The 20,225-nt window shown below is 35.9% G+C and overlaps 3 protein-coding genes and 2 non-coding genes across 6 annotated transcripts; 4 read left to right on the plus strand and 1 right to left on the minus strand.

Moving 5' to 3' along the window:
- Positions 1-4,604: 4,604 nt before the first annotated feature.
- Positions 4,605-4,688, plus strand: TRNAL-CAA. Its single transcript has one exon. It is a non-coding gene; the product is annotated as a tRNA-Leu (tRNA).
- On the plus strand, positions 4,611-6,413 carry LOC106315316 (protein RFT1 homolog). Its single transcript, XM_013753051.1, is given in 11 exon segments — positions 4,611-4,810; positions 4,887-5,047; positions 5,091-5,125; positions 5,230-5,301; positions 5,303-5,349; positions 5,432-5,599; positions 5,684-5,754; positions 5,847-5,921; positions 6,003-6,139; positions 6,249-6,344; positions 6,402-6,413. Coding segments are annotated over 11 exon segments (1,074 nt in total).
- Positions 6,414-6,727: 314 nt separating this feature from the next.
- LOC106313844 (F-box protein At5g07670) lies at positions 6,728-8,519 on the plus strand. Of its 2 annotated transcripts, none has more exons than XM_013751763.1 (2): positions 6,728-8,031; positions 8,100-8,519. In XM_013751763.1, exons 1-2 carry the CDS (start codon positions 6,908-6,910, stop codon positions 8,365-8,367), a joined length of 1,392 nt encoding a protein of 463 aa, XP_013607217.1. In that variant the 5' UTR covers positions 6,728-6,907; the 3' UTR covers positions 8,368-8,519. The 2 variants fall into 2 exon arrangements, with proteins under 2 accessions (XP_013607217.1, XP_013607218.1); XM_013751764.1 differs by having other exon boundaries at positions 8,110-8,340.
- A 277-nt stretch (positions 8,520-8,796) lies between these two features.
- Positions 8,797-8,869, minus strand: TRNAA-AGC. The gene has a single exon. It is a non-coding gene; the product is annotated as a tRNA-Ala (tRNA).
- An 8,962-nt stretch (positions 8,870-17,831) lies between these two features.
- On the plus strand, positions 17,832-18,963 carry LOC106315317. The gene is made up of 2 exons (XM_013753052.1): positions 17,832-18,611; positions 18,655-18,963. Exons 1-2 carry the CDS (start codon positions 17,832-17,834, stop codon positions 18,961-18,963), a joined length of 1,089 nt encoding a protein of 362 aa, XP_013608506.1.
- Positions 18,964-20,225: the final 1,262 nt, after the last annotated feature.

The raw sequence follows: 20,225 nt of genomic DNA on the forward strand, positions 1-20,225 counted from the left end.
GGTAAACTCTGAACCCTTGGATAAATCATAAACTCTAGGGTTTAATTTTAAATATTTTTGATTTAGAGTTTATGATTTATTCGAGGGTTTAGGGTTTATCCAAGGGTTTAGGGTTTAGTGATTAGGGTTTAGGGTTTAGTGTTATTAAGATTTAGTTTTTAATGTATGATTTAGAATTTAAAATTTTCCAATGGTTTACGGTTTATCCAAGATTTAAGGTTTATAATTTAGGGTTTGAAGTTTAGGATTTAGGGTATAAGATTTAGTATTTTGCTAACGGTTTAACAATATTTATTTATTTATTTTTTGTAACTATTTTTTATGTATTTTTATTGTTTTAATTAAAAAATATAATCTTATTTGGAAATTCAATTTTGTTTCTTTTTTTAAAAAATATCAAATATCAAATACTCAAACACTATTGGTTGATGAATCTAAAAGTTCACCCTAGGGGGTGAACCCAAGAATTTCTCTATGTATATTGTATATATACGCAAATACAGTAGTATCATGTTTTATATAAACATAAGCTTTTTATTCTACATTTGAAAATTTTATCATGGTTATCTACTTAACTAAGAGCATTTCCATTTTTTTTACAATAAAATAAAACAAAATATGAAGTAAATAGAATGAAAAATAAAATAAGATTAGAGCTTTTTTTGTTTCATATTCTATTTTAATCTATTTTAAAATAAAAAAAATAGAATGAGATTAGAAATGTTCTAACCCGATAGTCATATAATTAAAACACACAGACAGAAACAGAAATAATGTGTCGATTGGAAATTAAGATGTATATTGACAGTGTTGAACAAAAAAAAAAGATGTATATTGACAGTACATACTAAGATTATCTTTAAATGATGTCTCATGTAGCACGTTAGTTTCTTTGACTTCTCCAAAGATAAATAGTCGCGACCATGGTAATTAATTCTCATCATCTCAAGAAAAACGTTGAAAGTGGTGATGATAAATGTTGGGTTGACTAGTGATGGTGGTTGAAGTGCGTTGGCTACATCGCAGATCTTTGATTGGGAGTTTTGTCCGGCAAGTTCATTATTACTAATGATTCCAAATTTATGTATCCATACGTTTTTTCAATATTGACGACTATGCTATTGAGAAAATATTGTACTTCCTACTCTACTATGTAGGGATTCGCATGGCTAAGTAATTGGTCAGTGTATAGTATCCAGTATTTGGTTTCTCGGGTGGTATTCTATTCGGATTCACACGGCTGATTCAACATAGATTTTGTTTCATATTTGTTAATTATTATGATGTTGCGTAAGTAAAAGTACTAGGGGTGGGCATATCGGTTTAATTTCGGGTTCGGTTTGGATTTGGTTTGGTTTGGTTAATTTGAGTTTTATAAAACTCAACCCAATTAAAACTAAAGTAGCTTTGGTTTGGATTCGGTTTAGTTCGGTTTGGTTTAGATTTAGTTTGGTTTTCTTTAAAAATCTATGAAACAAAAAACAAGCTCGATGACAAAACACTTAACCACGTCAAAGGAATAAATACATAATAAGCAAAGAATAGACTATTTGTAATCTAATTAGCGTAACAAAGACTTGTAAGCATTCCAAAACCTATTAATTAAAAGACTATTTGCATCAACCTTTTTGTTTTTATTGATTCTATAATAACTGTTACATAATTTAGAAAATGAAAATTGAAGAAGATGAACGAAACGAGATGGCTACGATTTAGATGCTTATAGTTTTTAGATTTTGTTTTCAGTACAATCTTTAGGTATTAGGATTATTTGAATCATATTTGGATTTTTTAAAAAAATATATGGAAGTTAAAAAAAATGGAAAACAAAACTTTAACTAAAATTTACAATATGTTTATATATATATATATAATATATATATATATATATATATATATTTATTTATAGATAAAATATATTGGATTATTGGTTTGGTTCGGTTTGGTTCGATTTGAATCCAAACCAAACCAAACCATTCGGATTGAGTAAAACATGAACCAATTGGGTTATGTAAAGAGCACGGTTTGGTTTGGATCGGTTTAACTTCTGTTGGATTGGTTTGGATCGGTTCTGTTTGGGTTTTTTGCCCACCCCTACGTAAAACCCACCGATATATACATGTAGTTTTGAGCCGGTATGATTGTGTTAGCGTAAAGAGTGAAAATGAAAGGTTTGTTGAGATTCGTCACTCTACATTACGACTAATCTTTTGTTAGCTGTAAGGTTGTCTCTAAATTCCTTTTATTAGACTGTTGACATCGATAATGATTAATGAACTTCACTTTATTTAACGGCTCATACTCACCTAGTATATGTTTAGGTCCCACTATCTAACATCAACATGGCCATGGTTTAAGAAGCCCACGTCAATGTTTTAAATCGTTCACCACCATTGACCTAGTCTTCAGAACTAGGGGTTTGCACGTTTTAAAAGATTTGCTGACCTCATGATAAGAAATCTGTTTATATACTAGTTGTAAATATGTTATGTATGATAAACCGAACTAAATATTACCAATAACCATCAGTATGATACTACTTCCGTTCCCAAAAATAAAATTTTATAGAGATTTCACGCTTATTAAAAATATACTTCTTCCGTTTCTAAATGTAAGTAGTTTTAGCAAAAAGAGTTTGTTTCACAATATAAATAATTTACATATTTCAATACATCTTTTTCATTTATTGTATATTGTGTGACCAATGAAATAATGTTAGATTTTTAATAATTGGTTGAATTAATTGGTTAAATGATATATTCTTTTAAATAACAATTTTTTAAATATTCGTGCTTTTAAGCAAAACTACTTACAATTAGAAACAGAGAGAGTAATAAATGTTTACAGTTTAATTTACAATTTATTTTTCTATATACTTTCCAATTACTCTCCACCAATTAAATCTAATTAATTCAAATATTTGTAATTAATGTTTTTCAAAAGTATACAAAAGTACCTTAAAAATATAGAAAATCCATCTTTATGAAACAAAAAGAAAATCTAGAAAATCTTATTCGGGAGAATGGAGGGAGTATAATTTTTTTACCAAAAAAAGAGTCAGTGATACTTGTCAATACAACACTAATATTAAGTGCATGGGCCAAAAACAAAAAACGATTGAAGACTGAGGACGGCACTTAATACTTATTTGATACGTGGGTCGGCAGTTTCATTTCGATGGTCCCAATGTGATCTATATATAAGTGGCTCATGATCCTAGTAAAAAGATTTTTTAAAAGTACTGGCATAGTATAGAATACAGTCCCGTGGACGGATGGCCTTCATATGACAAAGCAGTTATAACAATTTGAAAGTTCTTTTTTTTTTATATAATTCAGGACTATCCGGTGGGATGAGATCCAATTGACTAATTTTACGAAATTTATTTATCAATATCAGACGGATCGAGTTGTTCGTAATGAAAATTAGATACTTATGTAACTTGACCATACAAACAAACAATCATATCATAATTTGAAAGTTGTTAAAGAAAATCGAAAAAACTAGACTTGCTTGTTTTCTTTTCAAGTTATTTTCCAATTTCTTTTGTGACCATATATTTTCAATGTTATTAACCGCATGTGGAAAAAGAAAGTTCTCTCTCTTATCTCTCTTAAATCTTTTAGAGAGAGAGAGAGCTTCATCAGGTGTCGTCCCTCGGAATCAACGGGATGGTTGATGAGATCTCTTCATCGACTCGCCGGATTCTCCTTTAACGGCGCTTGATTCCCGATGCTCGGGCTACGAAAGCACCGTCTTGGTCGGCCTCCGTCTCCGGTAAACGATGGCTCACAAAGCATCGTCTTAGCCAGCTATCACCTTGAAATTCATCTTCATCTCCGATGGATTTCATATGTTTATATCCAGTTTTATCTGAGTTTGTAAAGTTTTTTCTTTTATCTATCCATCGTTTCTTAGATTTTCATTCGATTCCACTTTGCTAAGAATGATTTTTGAAAACTGAGAACTATTCCCGTTCTGGGTGGTTCCATCTTCGAGCTTATTTTGATTTTTAAAGATGGCTTTTCAATAAAATTTTCAGTTTTCTTTGGTTTATTGGATCTTGGTTGGTCGGAATCGATTCTTTCGGAAACGATGTTACGGATTGGCAACTGATTTCCTGTTTCTATGGCGTCTGACTTCTCTTTTCCTGAGTCTCCTGTTCCCGGTGTGTCCGGTGATTCTCCGGTTAGACTTTCCGGCGACGTTTTCGAAATCGGTGAAGAAAGGGTTGTCTCTGCTCTACCGCCACGCGTCACGCCACGCGTCCATCTGTCGCATGCGTGACGCGTTAGACCATGAGCTGTCGAGCCTCTTTTTTCCTTTGGGCTTTTATGTTGTTGGGCTTTGCGGTTTGCCCTAGTTTTCTTGTAAGCTTGGGCCTTGTTCTTCGGGTATTTTCTTTGTTTCTTTATATCTCGCTACTTTTTTGGCTTTTAATAAATCGAGATGACAAAAAAAAAAACCGCATGTGCATATAGATTTATCGATAGTTTCAAAATTGAATTTTAAGATACAGAATTACAGATGTTTTATGGGTTTAGTTTGGTAATTAGACAAACCATATTCATTACTTAGTTTAATAGTCAGGTAGAAATCGAACAGTCAGGATGGCCGAGTGGTCTAAGGCGCCAGACTCAAGTTCTGGTCTTCGAGAGAGGGCGTGGGTTCAAATCCCACTTCTGACATATTATCATTTTTGGTCTAATAACTCTTTATTCGATTCGGTTCAGAACCGAATCAAACCGGAAAACTTGTTCCTTAGCCGGGAGGGGTTCAGGCGCGCTTGCTTGCGTGCTGACATCAACAGGTATTACATAAAGCAGTTCCCGCTGATCTAGTTTTACATAATTGGGGCAGTGACGTACCTTAACTTTGTTATGCAGTGATGGTCTTGTGTCAGAGAAGGACGTGACCAGATTATTGAAAGTGGCATGGGTGACGTTGCCACTCGGAATAGCCGTTACCATTGCAGCATGCGTCTTTGTGTTATGGTGGCAGAGCCTTAGCTACTCCGACACATATGCACAGTCTATCTTGATTCACGGTACATTTGTTGTAGTTTACCATTGCAGCATGCGTCTTTGTAGTTTTGTGCTTTCTCATAGTCAAGCAAACCAACATGGTAACGTTGTGTAAACAAAGTTATTAGTTCTTCTTATACCATTCCATTTTGTTTCTGGCACTAAAATCTAAAACTAAAATCTAATTATCTTTCAACATGTGTAGGAGAAAGGTATAATCTTTGCATTTTCACAAGTCGCATACGGAGGTTCCTTATTTCTTGGGTACTGGGCTTATTTTTCTCATGCGTGGCGTTTTCAAAACCTTGAACCTCTTTCCTTTCAGGTAAGGAGTTCTCTACTGTTGATATGATCTAATCAGCTCATTCATTTCCAACAAAGTTCATCGAATTTTGTGATGTTCACAGACCTTGGAGCTTCATGGATTTCGATAAGCAGCTCTCAAGCATGTGTATGCTGTTTACTTTGCAGTCCTTCCGAAAGCTGATCCTTCAAGAAGGCGAAAAGTTGGTCCTTGTATGGTTAGATACGCCTTATAACCAGGCTGTTTATGGGATAGTCGACAAACTAGGCAAGTCGCTTTGACAAAGTGTATTATATATCTTCAAGAAAGGTTGTTTATAAATATCTCTTACACAATTTCTAAAACCTCCAGGGAGTTTAGTAGTACGCATGGTGTTTCTCCCTTTTGAAGAAAGTTCATACACTACATTTGCCAGGTTCGCATCAGGTTTATTTCTCTACTGAGTTTAGTTTAGTATGTAAATGAATCTTACTTGTAATGTTTCATGATATTGGCTTATAACCTCAGCTTCTTGGCAGGTGATGATAACCAGCAAAAGAAGAAGAAACTTGGAACTTGTTTGACTGAGGCCTTGAAGCTTGTAATGCTAATAGGTATACTCCTATGTAAACTACAGTTTAAACATCCCAATGTGTATAACTCTGATCCTCATTAACTTCCTGGGAATTTCATAGGTCTTATATTTATGGCATTTGGTCCAAGCTATTCATACTCTCTCATCAGATTGTTGTATGGTGAAAAATGGAGCGATGGAGAAGCTTCCTTTGCGCTACAGTTTTATTGTCTCTACATCATCGTCCTGGCCATGAATGGGTTAGTTAATCATTTCTAGATCTACCTAATGCTTATTGACATTGTTGGTTTGCTACAAAATCGAGCTTCTTCACTCTTGGTTACTTTTGTAAATTACTTTTTTGGCAGGAACCTCCGAAGCATTTTTACATGCAGTTGGAACAGAGGAAATCACTCCTGTGACAATCACAAACTCCATTTCAGGAAACAGAGATCTGTCAAAAGTATTGGTTTCTGCAAACTATATACTGAAATCTTGTGGTGTGTATATTCTCTGGTAGATACCGGCGTGAGAGAGTGTTTATCAATAGAATCATACGTTTCAGGAATCATGATGACTGACATCATCAACCAAGAAACTGGTGGTTTAAATACTGCAAAGTGAAAGCTTTTGAATTACTGAATAGGCGTTTTGCTATCATCATCCACTTCTAATTATAAACCTTTTTTGCTTTCTAATCCTGTTTATAGAAACTTTCCTCTTTGTCAGTATCTATATAGTGAGAGAGTGACAGTTTTTTTCACTGTGCATTTGAGACCGTTAAGGTACATTAAATCTAAACAGTTTTCAAAAGAAAGCTATCCAAAAAAAAGACCCAATCTTTATTGTAGACAGAGAGAGAGAGAGACAAAAGAAAATAATAATAATAAACCAAAAATCACAAATTTTCTCAGTTATTGCAAGTTTCTCAGACCTTCAAAGTTTCCATTTTTATTGCATAAATCCGTTAAACCGTTTCAGAAACAAGAGAAAAGAGAAAAACTTTTCTCGCGAAAATCAAATGTGATGTCGTCTACAGGGAAGAAGAAGAAGGAGAGTAGTCCAGTTACGCCATTGAAGAAGCGGCGAGCTAGCTGGTCTGAGCTTTGGCTCAACCACCACCACTCACTCGATTACCCTTCAAAGCTCCAACCTTTGACCCCTCCAATCCCCAAATCCAAAACCCTATTCCTCTTACCCGACCTCACCCTCCTCTTACCCGACCTCACTCTCCTCTCCATCATCACCAAAGTCCCTTCACCCCACCGAAAGACTCTCTCTTTGGTCTGCAAACGATGGTCCAGACTCCACGGCTGCCTCGTGCGGTCCCTTAACGTCTCCGATTGGGAGTTCCTCGCGTCTGGTCGGCTTGTCTGGAGGTTTCCTAATCTAGACAGCGTTGATTTAGTTAGCGCGTGTTTTGTCTCCTCAGGTGTTTTAGTTAGAGGGTCTTACCAGAGTCTGAGCTTCTTTGAGGAGAGTCTCTTGTCCGTTGAAACGGTTGATAGAGGGCTGAGAACGCTCGCATCCGCCTGCTCCAGTCTCCGGAAGCTCGCGGTGGCGAACGCTAGCGAGCTGGGTTTGTTCAGTGTAGCCGAAGCGTGTTCCACGTTGCAAGAGCTGGAGCTGCACAAGTGTTCAGACACTGTTCTGCTTGGAGTTGGTGCGTTTGAGAATCTCCAGATCTTGAGATTGGTGGTTGGGGACGTGGACGGTTTGATGTTGGTTTCGGATATTGGTCTTATGATTCTTGCTCAAGGGTGCAAGAGGCTGGTGAGGCTTGAGCTCGTGGGGTGCGGAGGAGGGTTCAACGGGGTTAAAGAGATAGGCGAGTGTTGTCAGATGCTCGAGGAGCTTACTGTTTGTGATCATAAGATGGAGCCGGGCTGGCTAGGGGGGATTGGGTATTGTGAGAATCTCAAGACGCTGAGACTCGTGTCTTGTAAAAAGATTGATCTTGGTCTTGGTTTAGGTGAGTGCTTGAGTAGGTCTTGTCCTGCGTTAGAGCGGTTGCACTTGGAGAAGTGTCAGTTAAGAGATAAGGATACGGTCAAGGCTTTGTTTAAGGTGTGTGAAGCGGCGAGAGAGATTGTTTTCAAAGACTGCTGGGGGTTGGATAATGATGTCTTCAGCTTAGGAATCGCTTTTGGGTACTTAAAAGACTCACTTTTGTCCATTATATGTTTAGAAAAGTTTGAACCTTTATGTATTTTTACAGGAGAGTGAAGCTTTTGTATGTAGAAGGATGCTCGCTGCTAACAACATCAGGTCTAGAGTCGGTGATTCTACAGTGGCACGAGCTCGAGCATCTGAAAGTGGTTTCTTGCAAGAACGTAAAAGATTCAGAGATCTCTCCGTTGATGTCAGCTTTGTTCTCGGACTTGGTAGAGTTGCAGTGGAGACCAGACACCAGATCGCATCTCTTTTCAAGCCTTGCAGGTGCTGGTATTGGGGGAAAAGGCGCAAAGTTTTTCAAGAAAACATAGAGAAAGAAGTAGTTATTGTTGTTGTATTACGAATAGCTGAAACTAGCTAGTTAGTTCACTACAGTTCTTTTTGAAACTTTATTTTAGGTTCTTGTTTCTTTCTTTCTTCCTTCCTTGTTGAACAAAGTTGTAGCAGTTTATAATCAGAGATTCATGAACTCGTATTTTACCTTCCTTTCCAGTTTCCAGATGAAAAGAGTTTCCCTTTGTTTGATATTGGGTGCGCTTAAAACTATCAAACCTGACCAATGGCTACTTAGTTTGTGTATATGAAGTTAAAGGTACATGAATGACAAAAAAGGGTATATGAAGTGCTTGTGGATGTTAACACAGTAAAGGAGAAAAGGGTTTATGAGTGACAAAAAAAAGGTATATGAAGAAGTGTTTGTAGATAATTAACACAGAAAGGAGAACAGGATAAAAAAATTATGGAGATGCGGGGTATCGATCCCCGTACCTCTCGCATGCTAAGCGAGCGCTCTACCATCTGAGCTACATCCCCATTTGCATATCCATATTTTGATTATCTATTTATCCCTTGAATATTAGCTTCAGTTCTTGTATTAAATTTTAAACGACTCAGGCATATATAACTAACCCTGACATCTTACAGATATATTTAGAGCGAAACGATAAAAAAATCAGAAATAGAACTTAGATATTTATGTATTCCCTGAGAAGAGTGTACATGCGAGGTTCAGTTATATGCGATATAGCTTAATTAGGCCAGCAAAACAATATAAAAGTGTTAAACTTGAATTAGGTTCTCTTAAGTGGTTTAGGTTCATCCAAATATGCATGTATCATTATTTTTCATTTTGTACCAAGAATATCACATGGGTCGGCTTTGTTCCGAGCCAGACAACATTGTTCTTTAATTTCTTCTTTATATGGTGTAATAATAGGTTACAAATTCCCGTTTAAGAAAAAAAGTTCCCAACTACTTTTTTCTTGTGTTCTAATATTTAGATGAAAGACATCAATACGCAATAGGTCAATCATATTTCAGAGTCTCAGAGATCTATACAGATGGCAAGCCCAAGTTCTATTTACTTTAGTTGAAACCAACTGCGGATCCAGAAATTTCTTTTAGGGGTTCATAAAATAACAAAAGCTCTCAATGGAGGTTTGAACCTTGGTTCTGGGGGTGTCATGACAGAGAATATTGCTATTTTGCTACTTGTTCTTTAGTAAATCTTATACAATTTTGTTTATTTATTAGTTTAAGGGGTGTAATGTGACCCCCCTAAACGCTTAATGGATCCGCCTCTGTTGAAATTCCTCTTTCCTTTTATGCTGCAATCTCTTTATGGCTCCGAATCGTAAAAGCGGGTTGGACGGTGCAGGACAAGCGGATTGGTTAGTGCGGTGCAGTTTAAGAGCGGTTTGTGTTATAAAACCGTATACTGCGGGACAAGTGCGGTTCATCTAGTAGAAACGGTTTAAGAAATTTGTGAGTGGTGACCAAAATAATAAAAAATGCGGGACAAATACTTGAATGATATTAATAAAACTAAATAATGCTGAAAATATAAAATAATATTCTACTTGATATTATAAATATTTTATAAATATTTTTATAAAGTACAAATAAAATATAATCAGAAAATAACTTTATTTTATTGATATTTCCATAGCATATTTGCAATATTATCTCTTATTTTCCCTACCCCATCTAAGGGCATGACTGGTTCAAACGCAGCGGTTGCGGGAGTTCGCGGATGCGGGTGGTTGCGGTTTCTAACGGTTTTAAGAGATTTGTACGACTGGTTCTGCGGTTAGAAATTAGTATATTTGCGGGATACTTATGACTGGTTAACTACCAAATGCAGCAGTTGTTAAATAATAAATTAACAATATTTACATTTTATATAATTATAAAAATAATAAAATTATAAAAAATATAAAACATATATTTAGAAATTTATAGTTCTAATTTTTTTTTTAAATTATAGAAAATATTTTTATTTTAAAAATTTATAATATTAATTAAAATAGAATTGATATATTTTAGTATTTTTGTAATTTTAATTTAAATTTTTTATTGAATATTTTTATTTTTGTATTTATATTGTTTTTAAAAAAAGAAAAAAAAATATCGTTCCGCAACCGCAACCGCAAACGCTAGCTGGAACCAGCTTTTGAATTTATGAGGTTTAGAACGATTTGAAGGAGTTTGAGTGATTGTTGCAAAACGCCAGTCATACCCTAAGTCTATATCTCAGCTGTCGCTTGTTGATATATTTTACCAAAAATAATCATATTACCCTATTCAATCCAGATCTTTTGAATATAATTAGTTATACTACAATACATATAAAATATATAACACTAATCGTGAAAAACGAATATGAAAATGTAAAAAATGTAAAAATTAAAACAACAAAAATAACTGATACACCTAAGACCATCAGCATTGGTAAACCTCTCCTCTCGATTCCCAATGTTCCTATTATTAATATTTTAATTTCGTTTTTCTTTTTTTTTTTCAAAAAAAAAAAAAAAAAAAAAAAAATTAATAGTCATCCAATTGCGGGCCGCCGCGTGGCGTGGGGCCCGCAGAACAGTTATGATACCGGGTCTTCCCAGCGACTTCGCGCGACTCGGGTTCAACACAATTGAAATATTTTAATATTTTTTTGTGTGGAAAACTGTGTGAACTTTTGTTATAATCCTCCAATGCTGATGCTCTAACCAAACCACATCGTATTACATGCTTTCCATATCTAGGTGCGGTACAAGACTCAACCCGTCCCGCACTATTCTCATTTTAAAATTTATTATTTTTTTATTTGTAAAATTCAGTAGTAAAAGAAAAATGAATGGGTGACCTATATACTGTCCCGCAGTCAGAGTCGTGCGAGCATTTATGGTTGTCCTAAACGAATCATAAAAATCTCAACAATAAAAAATAAAAATAAATATTTTAATAGAGAAGAACATATAAATAATTAAACTAATAAAAAAATTGTAATTATACAACAAGATTTTTTATATTTATTAAAAATATTAATCAAGTATTCATCATTAAATATTCTAGTTAATTTTAAGATAAAATAATTAAATTACTCAATGTTTTATGCCATAATCAAACAAAGATAAAATTTGACTAACTTTAGCTTTAATATTTCAAAAATGCATTCAGACCTATAATCACTAATATCTAATTATTTTAGTTATTTAACAGTTGTTTACATTATTTCTTACTTAGGAAACTCATGTATTTGTTAATTATAGGCTCATGTTTTTAATCAAAATTATTATCTTGCTTTCGTTGTATATACTTCAATTCTAATGGTTATATTATGAATGGTAATAGTCAACAGATGATGCCCTTGGATCTTTATTTATTTTTTGCTGCCATAAGCGAATGTTTCTTTTTTCAACACTGTGGCACGACACTGCCCGCAGTGCGTTCCCCTCGTCCCGCTGTCAACACTCAAGGCCTATATATATATTTATGTACAACATACGCATAGATGACTTGGTCTATCTTACATCGTTGCTTATTGTTTCTTTTTCCATCTCGTTCGAAGAGATATGCTCCAAAGAAAGGCAACGCTCTTAAATTGATTCTTGTAGCCACTAAGGAACCACCACGTAAGTCCAGAGCAGTACTTCCTATTTTTTCTTCTTTTTTTTTGATCAAATCCAGAGCAGTACTTCCTAACTAGGTCAACTATCGCTGCAATGATAATTACTTGATTAGCTTTCACTTAGTACATGTGTCGGTTTGCAGTTGGTTGATAGCTGGCACTTAAAATTGTTTATGTGATTAGATCGGTATGACGCTGCATATGTGGACAAGTTGACTATGCTAATGACTCTTTGGGATTACTCGAGAAACAGCCAGACACTTGACCTTGTCTTATTAGATTTATTTCCTTAGATAGAATTATTAGTTGCTTTCGTACCAACCTAATCTGCGACATTTTTTTTTTTTTAAAATTGAATGTTAAAATTACTTCGAAAACAAAAAAAAAAACGTTTTTTACAAGGTGTTTGAGTTCTGCTTTGCTAAGATTGAATCAAAGCCTAATTTAAAAAAAAAAAAAAAGAGAATAACCACCAACTCGCTTTCTTGTTGCTCATGTTGTTTGCCGTGTGGCAAACCATAGCCGAAGATCATCTTCATAGTTTTTATGCTCTTTCTCGCGGAGAGAAAAGATTATGTTCCTGAAATTCTTGTCGATGATGCGAGCTTGCCTTGTCTATGGAGTTGCTGCTTCGCCATGGCGACGGTTGTTCCTCTCTCGCCTGAAAGGTGTAACGAAAGAGAAATTGTTGCAGTCCATTAAAGTCTTTGTGGTGAAGCAGAGCCATGATGCCATCCCAATCCCACGTGAACTTCTGGCCTTAGAAGTTAGACATGATCGATTTCCAAATGTTCTTTGCGTAGTTGCATTCAAAGAAAAGGTGATTGCGAGTTTCTCGTGGTAAACCGCATAGCACACAATCTGTGTTCTGTCTCTGACTCCAACTTTAATATCATCTGCAACATATTCTATAAATAGAAGTTTAATTTATTAGACGACCAAATCTTATTGGATCCGTTCTTTCCTCACCCCACGATTTATTCTATTTATACAGTATTCACTAAAATATCGACTAATTTGACAAACAAGTTTATCACTACTGAATGATTTAAAATTATAAGAAGACTATCTAAAGATTTCTTCATAAGATCATATGGAATATCACGTTTCTGGAAAAGAAGAAGTCTATTACAATTGGTACTTACTTTAACTGGGTAAAGTATATTTTAGCAAAATAGCTTTAAAAGTTCATCCTAAACGTACATTTTATTATTTACTACGTCTAGATATACTAAGTTGGATAGGTATTTGTTTTTTTTTTAACGCTGATTTATTATGGCATTACAATTATGAAAAAGATTACATAATACCTGTCTTATGAGGATCTACGCCTAACTGTATCACCTAAGCCGTCCTATGAAGATCCACGCCTGATTGGATTTAAAACATGAATTTCTTGTATTCTGCAATAAACTGCATAGTCGGAGATTCGAACCCCATACCTGGATATAGAAACCTTTAAACCTTAATCATTAGACTACGGTGCTTCCACATGATACGTATTTGTTATTTCGTCAAAACTGCATTCTCATTGTCACCCCAATTATTAACTGCACAAGAATGACTTAAGTATTGAATTACGTTAATCAACGATATGATTAGTAGAAAACAATATTGCTTATATAAATCAACAAACCTTTAAATGGATGAGTACGTTTAAACACTACCACATTTCGTTTTTTTTTTGAGGCAGTAGAGGTTGTTAATAAAAAATACCATAATGTCATTGTATTATCCTTTGCATAGTTATTTTTTTTCGTTGAATATCTTTTTTTTTAATTGATTTTTTTTTTCGTTGAATATCATTTGCATAGTTTTTTTTTTGGTAAAATCATTTGCATAGTTGAGTTTACCAAACTATAAGATTGGCTTAATTTCGTTCATTAATATACGTACCATCCCACATGGTTTTCGAAACGAGAAAAAAGGATGGGAGTATTGAAAGTAATAAACATACAATAAAGTCCATGGCAAAGTAAAAGTTTGTTCAAAAAAAGTCCATGGCAAAGTACGATGTTTTAAATTGGTTTAGTAACCTAATATCTACTCTCTATTTTCAATATTGACTTTTTACCTCGTTAGGCACCGCTTGTCAATAGTAAATATTTGACAAATAAGGAAACATGATTAAATTAAGAACCAATAAGAGTAATATATTAATGCATTCCTGGCGAGTTGTTTTTTAAAAGGATTAATATTATAGGTAACTTTAATAAATGAATTGGTGTCGAGTCATCAAAATTTCAACAATTAATTACTTGTAATGACATGCACCGACCTCTTTATCAAAGTCTTAAAAAATACTGTAAATGAATTGATTAATACCGAAAATGGCTATAGCCTATAATCAATAACTCTCGAATCAAACAAATATAACTTCATAATTTAACTTTTACTCGGTGACAGTCTGCCATCATAATTTAACGATTTTTTTTTGTTATTCTCTAAATTTTCATTATAACGTTAGTAATTATTCCACAACGCCAGATTCAATGAATCAAGTTAACCAACACTAAGGGACGACTACTATTTAGAGAAATTAAGTTCCATATACACCAAAAAAATCAATATTTGCAAAATACCCTAGGACTAATTTTGACACTGTTGATATCTTTATAATACAGAATTACCCCTGCCCCAACTATCAAAACCATTCTCTCTCTTGTGTCTTTTTATTATCTTCTGTCCAGAATAATCTTCTTACTTTTCTCTCTCTTGTTTATTTTTAAAATCACCAAACATAATTTTTTTCCTATTAATCTACAAATGTTTTTTTCCTTATCTTTTCTGTTTCCAACGATGTGAAACAGCAACGGGTACGTATATTTCAATTAATACAGAGTATGAATCTAATGAGTACTATCCTCACATGAGTTTTGTATCTGTCATCTCTATTCTTTTACTCAATCTGACCGTGATATGAATGTCTAAGAAATTTTGTTTAATATACATGTGAGATCTCTTCGATTCATTCGCCTGTAAAAGCTCATGGTTGTATTGATGGTTTGTATAATCAAGAAATAAAGAAATTTTCCGACATTGATGAAAACTGAATCTAACATTTAAGTTATTGTGCTTGTAGTCGATATTTATTAAGTTAACGGATAATTGTTTGGTTACATGCTACAAATCACATATTGTGAGCATATGCATGTTTGGTTAGTTGTTACTAAACCGGTGGATGCCGATTTTTTCACAAAATATATTATCATTAGCTGATAAATGTTTACTTAGGTGTTATAAAACATGTTAACAACCTTTTAAAATGGTTTGTAATTATTTTTAAAAATAGCTTGTCCTGGCTGATAAATAGTTTGTTAGATGCTATGAAATAAGTTAGTAGGTTAAAACAAGTCACATAATAGTTTACGTTGAAACTTTGTATTCATATTATATATAACATATTATGATTAGCTGATACATATTTGGTTAACTGTTACAAAATATGTTATCGCTTTTTACATTGTTTGGTAAAATGGTTAAAGTAGCAATCGTTAACTAATATATATATATATATTCTGTTAGAAGTTATAAATTATGTTAACATGTTAACTTAATCATTATCTATTCAACTAATATTATCCTAGCGGTTAACAATTATTGTAGTATATATAATCAAAATTTAGGGCAAGAAAGAGAAACATATAAAAAATTAGGACAGAGGTAAAACGGGAAAATATGACAAAAATATCTACAGTGGACATGAATTTTTCTTGCTTTAGGGTAGTTTTTTAATTTTTTGGTGATTTGGGTATATTCAGCCAATTGTCTCTACTATTTATAAGATTTCCATATTGAAATCTATTTTTTTATATTGCTTGAAATACAATTACGTTTTAAAAGAGAAAAAACCCAAAAAAAGAGAAAAATGTTTTTCTTTTTAAGAGGAAATATGCTAAACAACCAGCCAAGATGCGTTACAAATTTCTCCTCTCACAGAATAAGGACACATAATTATTTTGGGTTACTCATAAATAAAAGAGTTAATGGGCGACATATACCCAGAAGAGGCCCAAATTGGGTTAATGCTCTTACGTTTGGATAAGGCCGAAAGTAATGACATTTTGGCGACGTTCAAACGAAAATGCCCCTCCTTTCTACCTCGTGGGTTCGCCGATAGAACGCGTGTCTGTGTCAGAAAGCAGAGAAACTGGGATTTGGTTGAGGCGTGTACAGAGGAGCGTGACTGACACAAGGAGGCGCCGGAGGCGAGGATCTGCTGGGTAATAAGGAGCTCCTTACTCGTTATGATGACAATTGCTTCGGTAAGTGGAACGGTGGTTGCGTCTTGGGTTGTGGGTTTGGTACAAGGGTTCATAGAATATAATATATATACTTAGCAGATGGTTGAGAGATTGGTGTGAGAGACAAAGTGAAAACGAAAACTGTGATTGAGAGTTTAGAGGTTAGGAACTCGTTTGACAGTGTTCGTTATCTCTTAGAGGAGAGGTATGTATATTCTTGTCATATATTCATCTATCTAGACTTGTTATGTCTTTGTGTTCAGTAAACAACTCTTTGATGATTAATAAACGGTTGCATTCACTGTTACAAAGTAGAGATTAAGAATATGTGTTCTGTCTTTTTGTTCAGGAAACAACTTGCTTGTTCAAGTACAAGCAATGTGGCATCTGGTGAGAGTTGTTGTTGGTGAATAGCAGAGACTTGCCCATGGGACCTGGAGGTTTGACATGGATCACACACAAGTGAAATACGATATTGTGTTGAGAGAGAATGAGACTTACGGCGACATGGTGGCTATGGTGAGGGGTAAATACCGAGTACTCCCTTCTGAACCTGTTGCATTGACCTATGACTTCCCTGAGTGGATGAAAGTGCATGGCGACTACACCACACCGCCTGTTGACATACTAGAAGACAAAGATGTGGATCTCTTCATGGCGACCAGGATGGACTATGTTAACTTGACTTTGTGTGTGGCCTTTGGAAACGTGGAAGTTGGCCGCTACCACACCATGAGGAGGGAGGAGTTCGGGGTGACGGAAGACGGGACAGATGTTGTTCCACCTAAGCCAATACCGTGGAGAGGTTTGCATTTTAGAACATTAAAGATGTTGGTTGCTAAGTTGTATATGTCTATGCAAACATTGTTGTTACCGTTTTAAGGTTTCCGTTCTGGTGGATATCTGCAAGTTAGCGAGGAGAAGATGATGACCATCTGCAGCAGTGAGCAGATGGTGGAAATCCGTAGGAACGCCGTGCGGGTGACAAGGGATGAGATTTTCCAGCCCCTAATGGTGATTGATGAAAACTCATCTCAGACCGATTCATCAGATGAAATGGAAACGTTCAGACCTAATGCTGAAGGGATGATCCGGCTTGAGGAAATACCTACAGAACCTCCAGGTGGAGCGAACCTGACATTGGCGATAGATATGTAGAAGTTTATTTGAGTGTTTTGTGGGAAATTATTTGGTTACTGATGTAAATATATTTAGCGGATACCTGATGTGTTTGACTGGTAACTGTTTTCTTAGCTACTACGGGCGACGTTGATGGAGGCCGTGTGGGCTCATATGGGAAAGGCAAGGGGGTAATGACGGGTCCAGACATTACAGGTGTTCAGCTCTTCGGGCTGCAGATGGGTTCTGGTTCCGGTTATGCAAACACAGAGGAGGCTAATGTGGCAATTGAGGAGGATGTAGGTTATGCTGGTGAGCAAAAAGTTAGCTTTCCCCGTAATGGTTAAGTTTATTTGTACCGAGTAATGGAATAGTTAGTCGGTAAATGATATTGTATGTTCTAACATTATATGAATTGCTGATTTCAGGCGAAGAGGAAATGGAGAGCAATAATCAGCTATATGTGGGGCAAGTATTTGTCGACTGAGATGCTTTCAAGGTTCACATGTCCCTACATGCATTGGCTAACAAGTACAGATACTTCGTGAGGAATGCTGAGCCCGATAAAGTGGTTCTGGAGTGCAGTGGAGTTAACTGTCAATGGCGTGTGTACGCAACTAAAATCAAGGGGTGCCCGCGGTTTGAAATCAAGACATTGGATAGTAACCACTGTTGCACTGTTAGCGAGCGAGGTGAGTTTAGGAGACATGCAACGTCATCAATTGTTGGGGGAATGATGAGGAGCAAGTATGTTGGTACCGGGAGTGGCCCAAGGCTAGGAGCATTGAGAGAGATGATGAGGACGGACCACAGTGTACCGATATCCTACTGGACTGCTTGGAAGTCCTGGGAGATTGCTATAGAGAATGGGCGTGGAAATGCTGAGGCAGCATATAGTACTTTACCTTCCTACCTCCAGCAATTGGCCGTTGCGAATCCTGGAACTCTGGTCGCATTGGAGACAAGCAAGGGACCAGGCAGTGTCCAGTGTTTCAAGTACCTCTTCCTGTCATTTGGAGCAAGCCAAAAAGGATTTGATTTCATGAGAAAGGTAGTCATAATTGATGGAACGCACTTGAAGGGAAAGTTTGCAGGGTGTTTGCTCACAGCTAGTGCACAAGATGGGAACTATCAGATATTCCCGATTGCGTTTGGGATAGTAGATAGCGAGAATGACCAATCATGGACATGGTTCTTTAACAAGCTCCTTGTTGTCGTACCTGATTCTGCTAAATTAGTCTTTGTCTCTGACAGACACACCGCAATATACTCTGGAATCCGCAGAGTAAGCACCTACTTCAACCTCTATTTTTAAATATAATGGGTAGAACGTCCAGACCATCTTCAAGAAGAAGCATTTGGGGTACCTTCTGGGTAGAGCAGCAAGAGCTTACAAAGTGGAGGATTTTTACTTGCACTTCAACGAGCTCAAGGTGGTTGACGGCGCTTGTGCCGATTATCTGATCCGGGTTGGACTTGAGCACTGGGCTAGATCGGATTTTGATGGGGCAAGGTACAACATTATGACAAGTAACCTTGCTGAGTCTCTGAACGCAGCTCTGTCTGAGGCTAGAGAATACCCCATTGTCCCATTCCTGGAGTATATTAGGTCAATGACGATGGGATGGTTCTCTTAGAGACGTGATGCAGCAGCAAACAATGTGGGGGCGCTAACTCCGAAAGTTACTGGTATCGTGATGCGCCACTTCACTGACTCCACAGGATATGCCGTGAAACACATCATAAATAATGAGTACGAAGTTGTTGATCGGAATGCGATGTTTCACGGATCTTGATAACACAACTTATTCTTGCAAGGAGTTCGACGCGCTGGTCATCCCTTGTGTGCATGCAGTGTCTGCGGCCATATATGCACGGGAGTCAGTGGAGAGTAAGGTGGCTGTGTATTACAACAACACGTACTGGGGATTAGCGTACAGTGGGAGCATCAACCCGAAGGAAGAAGCAAACATTGATGTGTACAAGTTTGGTGTGGACAGAGAGGATGGCCACCTTCTCCCTCCAGCAACTCACCGCCCACCTGGTAGACCGAGAAAGGCCAGAATTCCATCGCGTGGGGAATTCAAGGTAAGTATCTTTGGTGTGATTTTTTTACTTTACCTGTTAAGATGTATACTAACGACTAAATAATCTGTTAACATGTAATAACCTCTAAACATGCAGATGAGTGGTTCTTTAAAGCACCGCTGCACCTGCAGCAGATGTGGAGGAACTGACCATAACAAGGTCACTTGTAAGATGCCTATCTGAAGATCGAGATGAAGACTAAGTATGTAGGGGTGAGTGGAGTTGTTGTGTTTCTTTTCTAATGGTCAGATCTGGGGCGATCTTTTTTTTGTTATCATGTACTAAAACAAAGTTTCCCTAAGCTCCTCACATTGACGCATGTATATGTGCAATGTAGAGTATGAATAAAGACTCATCCATTTTATGTTATAAAATATATGTCTTTGTTAAGGTAACCGCTAACTTCTAGAACTTTTCCGTTAACGTCAGCATTATCCGTTAACGTCAGTGTTAGCTGTTAACATGAAATGCATTAATTAATCTTGTAAACGTTATGTTATCCATTAACATGAAATGAATGATTTGTTAAAATGCTAAGTAGTGCTGGTCATGGTTGTAAACTACTTATGTTGCATAAAGAAAAAGTGGGAGGCGTGTAAGGAATCAATATATAGCGGGGGCAATAAATTATGAAGTGATTTAACATCGTTATAACATAGGTAATTATAGGTTACCGTGTAAATTTGAGGTTATCCGTTAACTTCGGGGTGTGGTGATAGATGATATTAAAGAGCTTTAATTTGAATGCGAGCAGAGAATAAGGGTTTTATGTGGTAAGAGTCCATTGTAGAACGGGGTGAAATTAGTTCTA

Source organism: Brassica oleracea, chromosome C9 (assembly GCF_000695525.1).
Source record: "Brassica oleracea var. oleracea cultivar TO1000 chromosome C9, BOL, whole genome shotgun sequence".
NCBI classification, from domain to species: Eukaryota; Viridiplantae; Streptophyta; class Magnoliopsida; order Brassicales; family Brassicaceae; genus Brassica; species Brassica oleracea.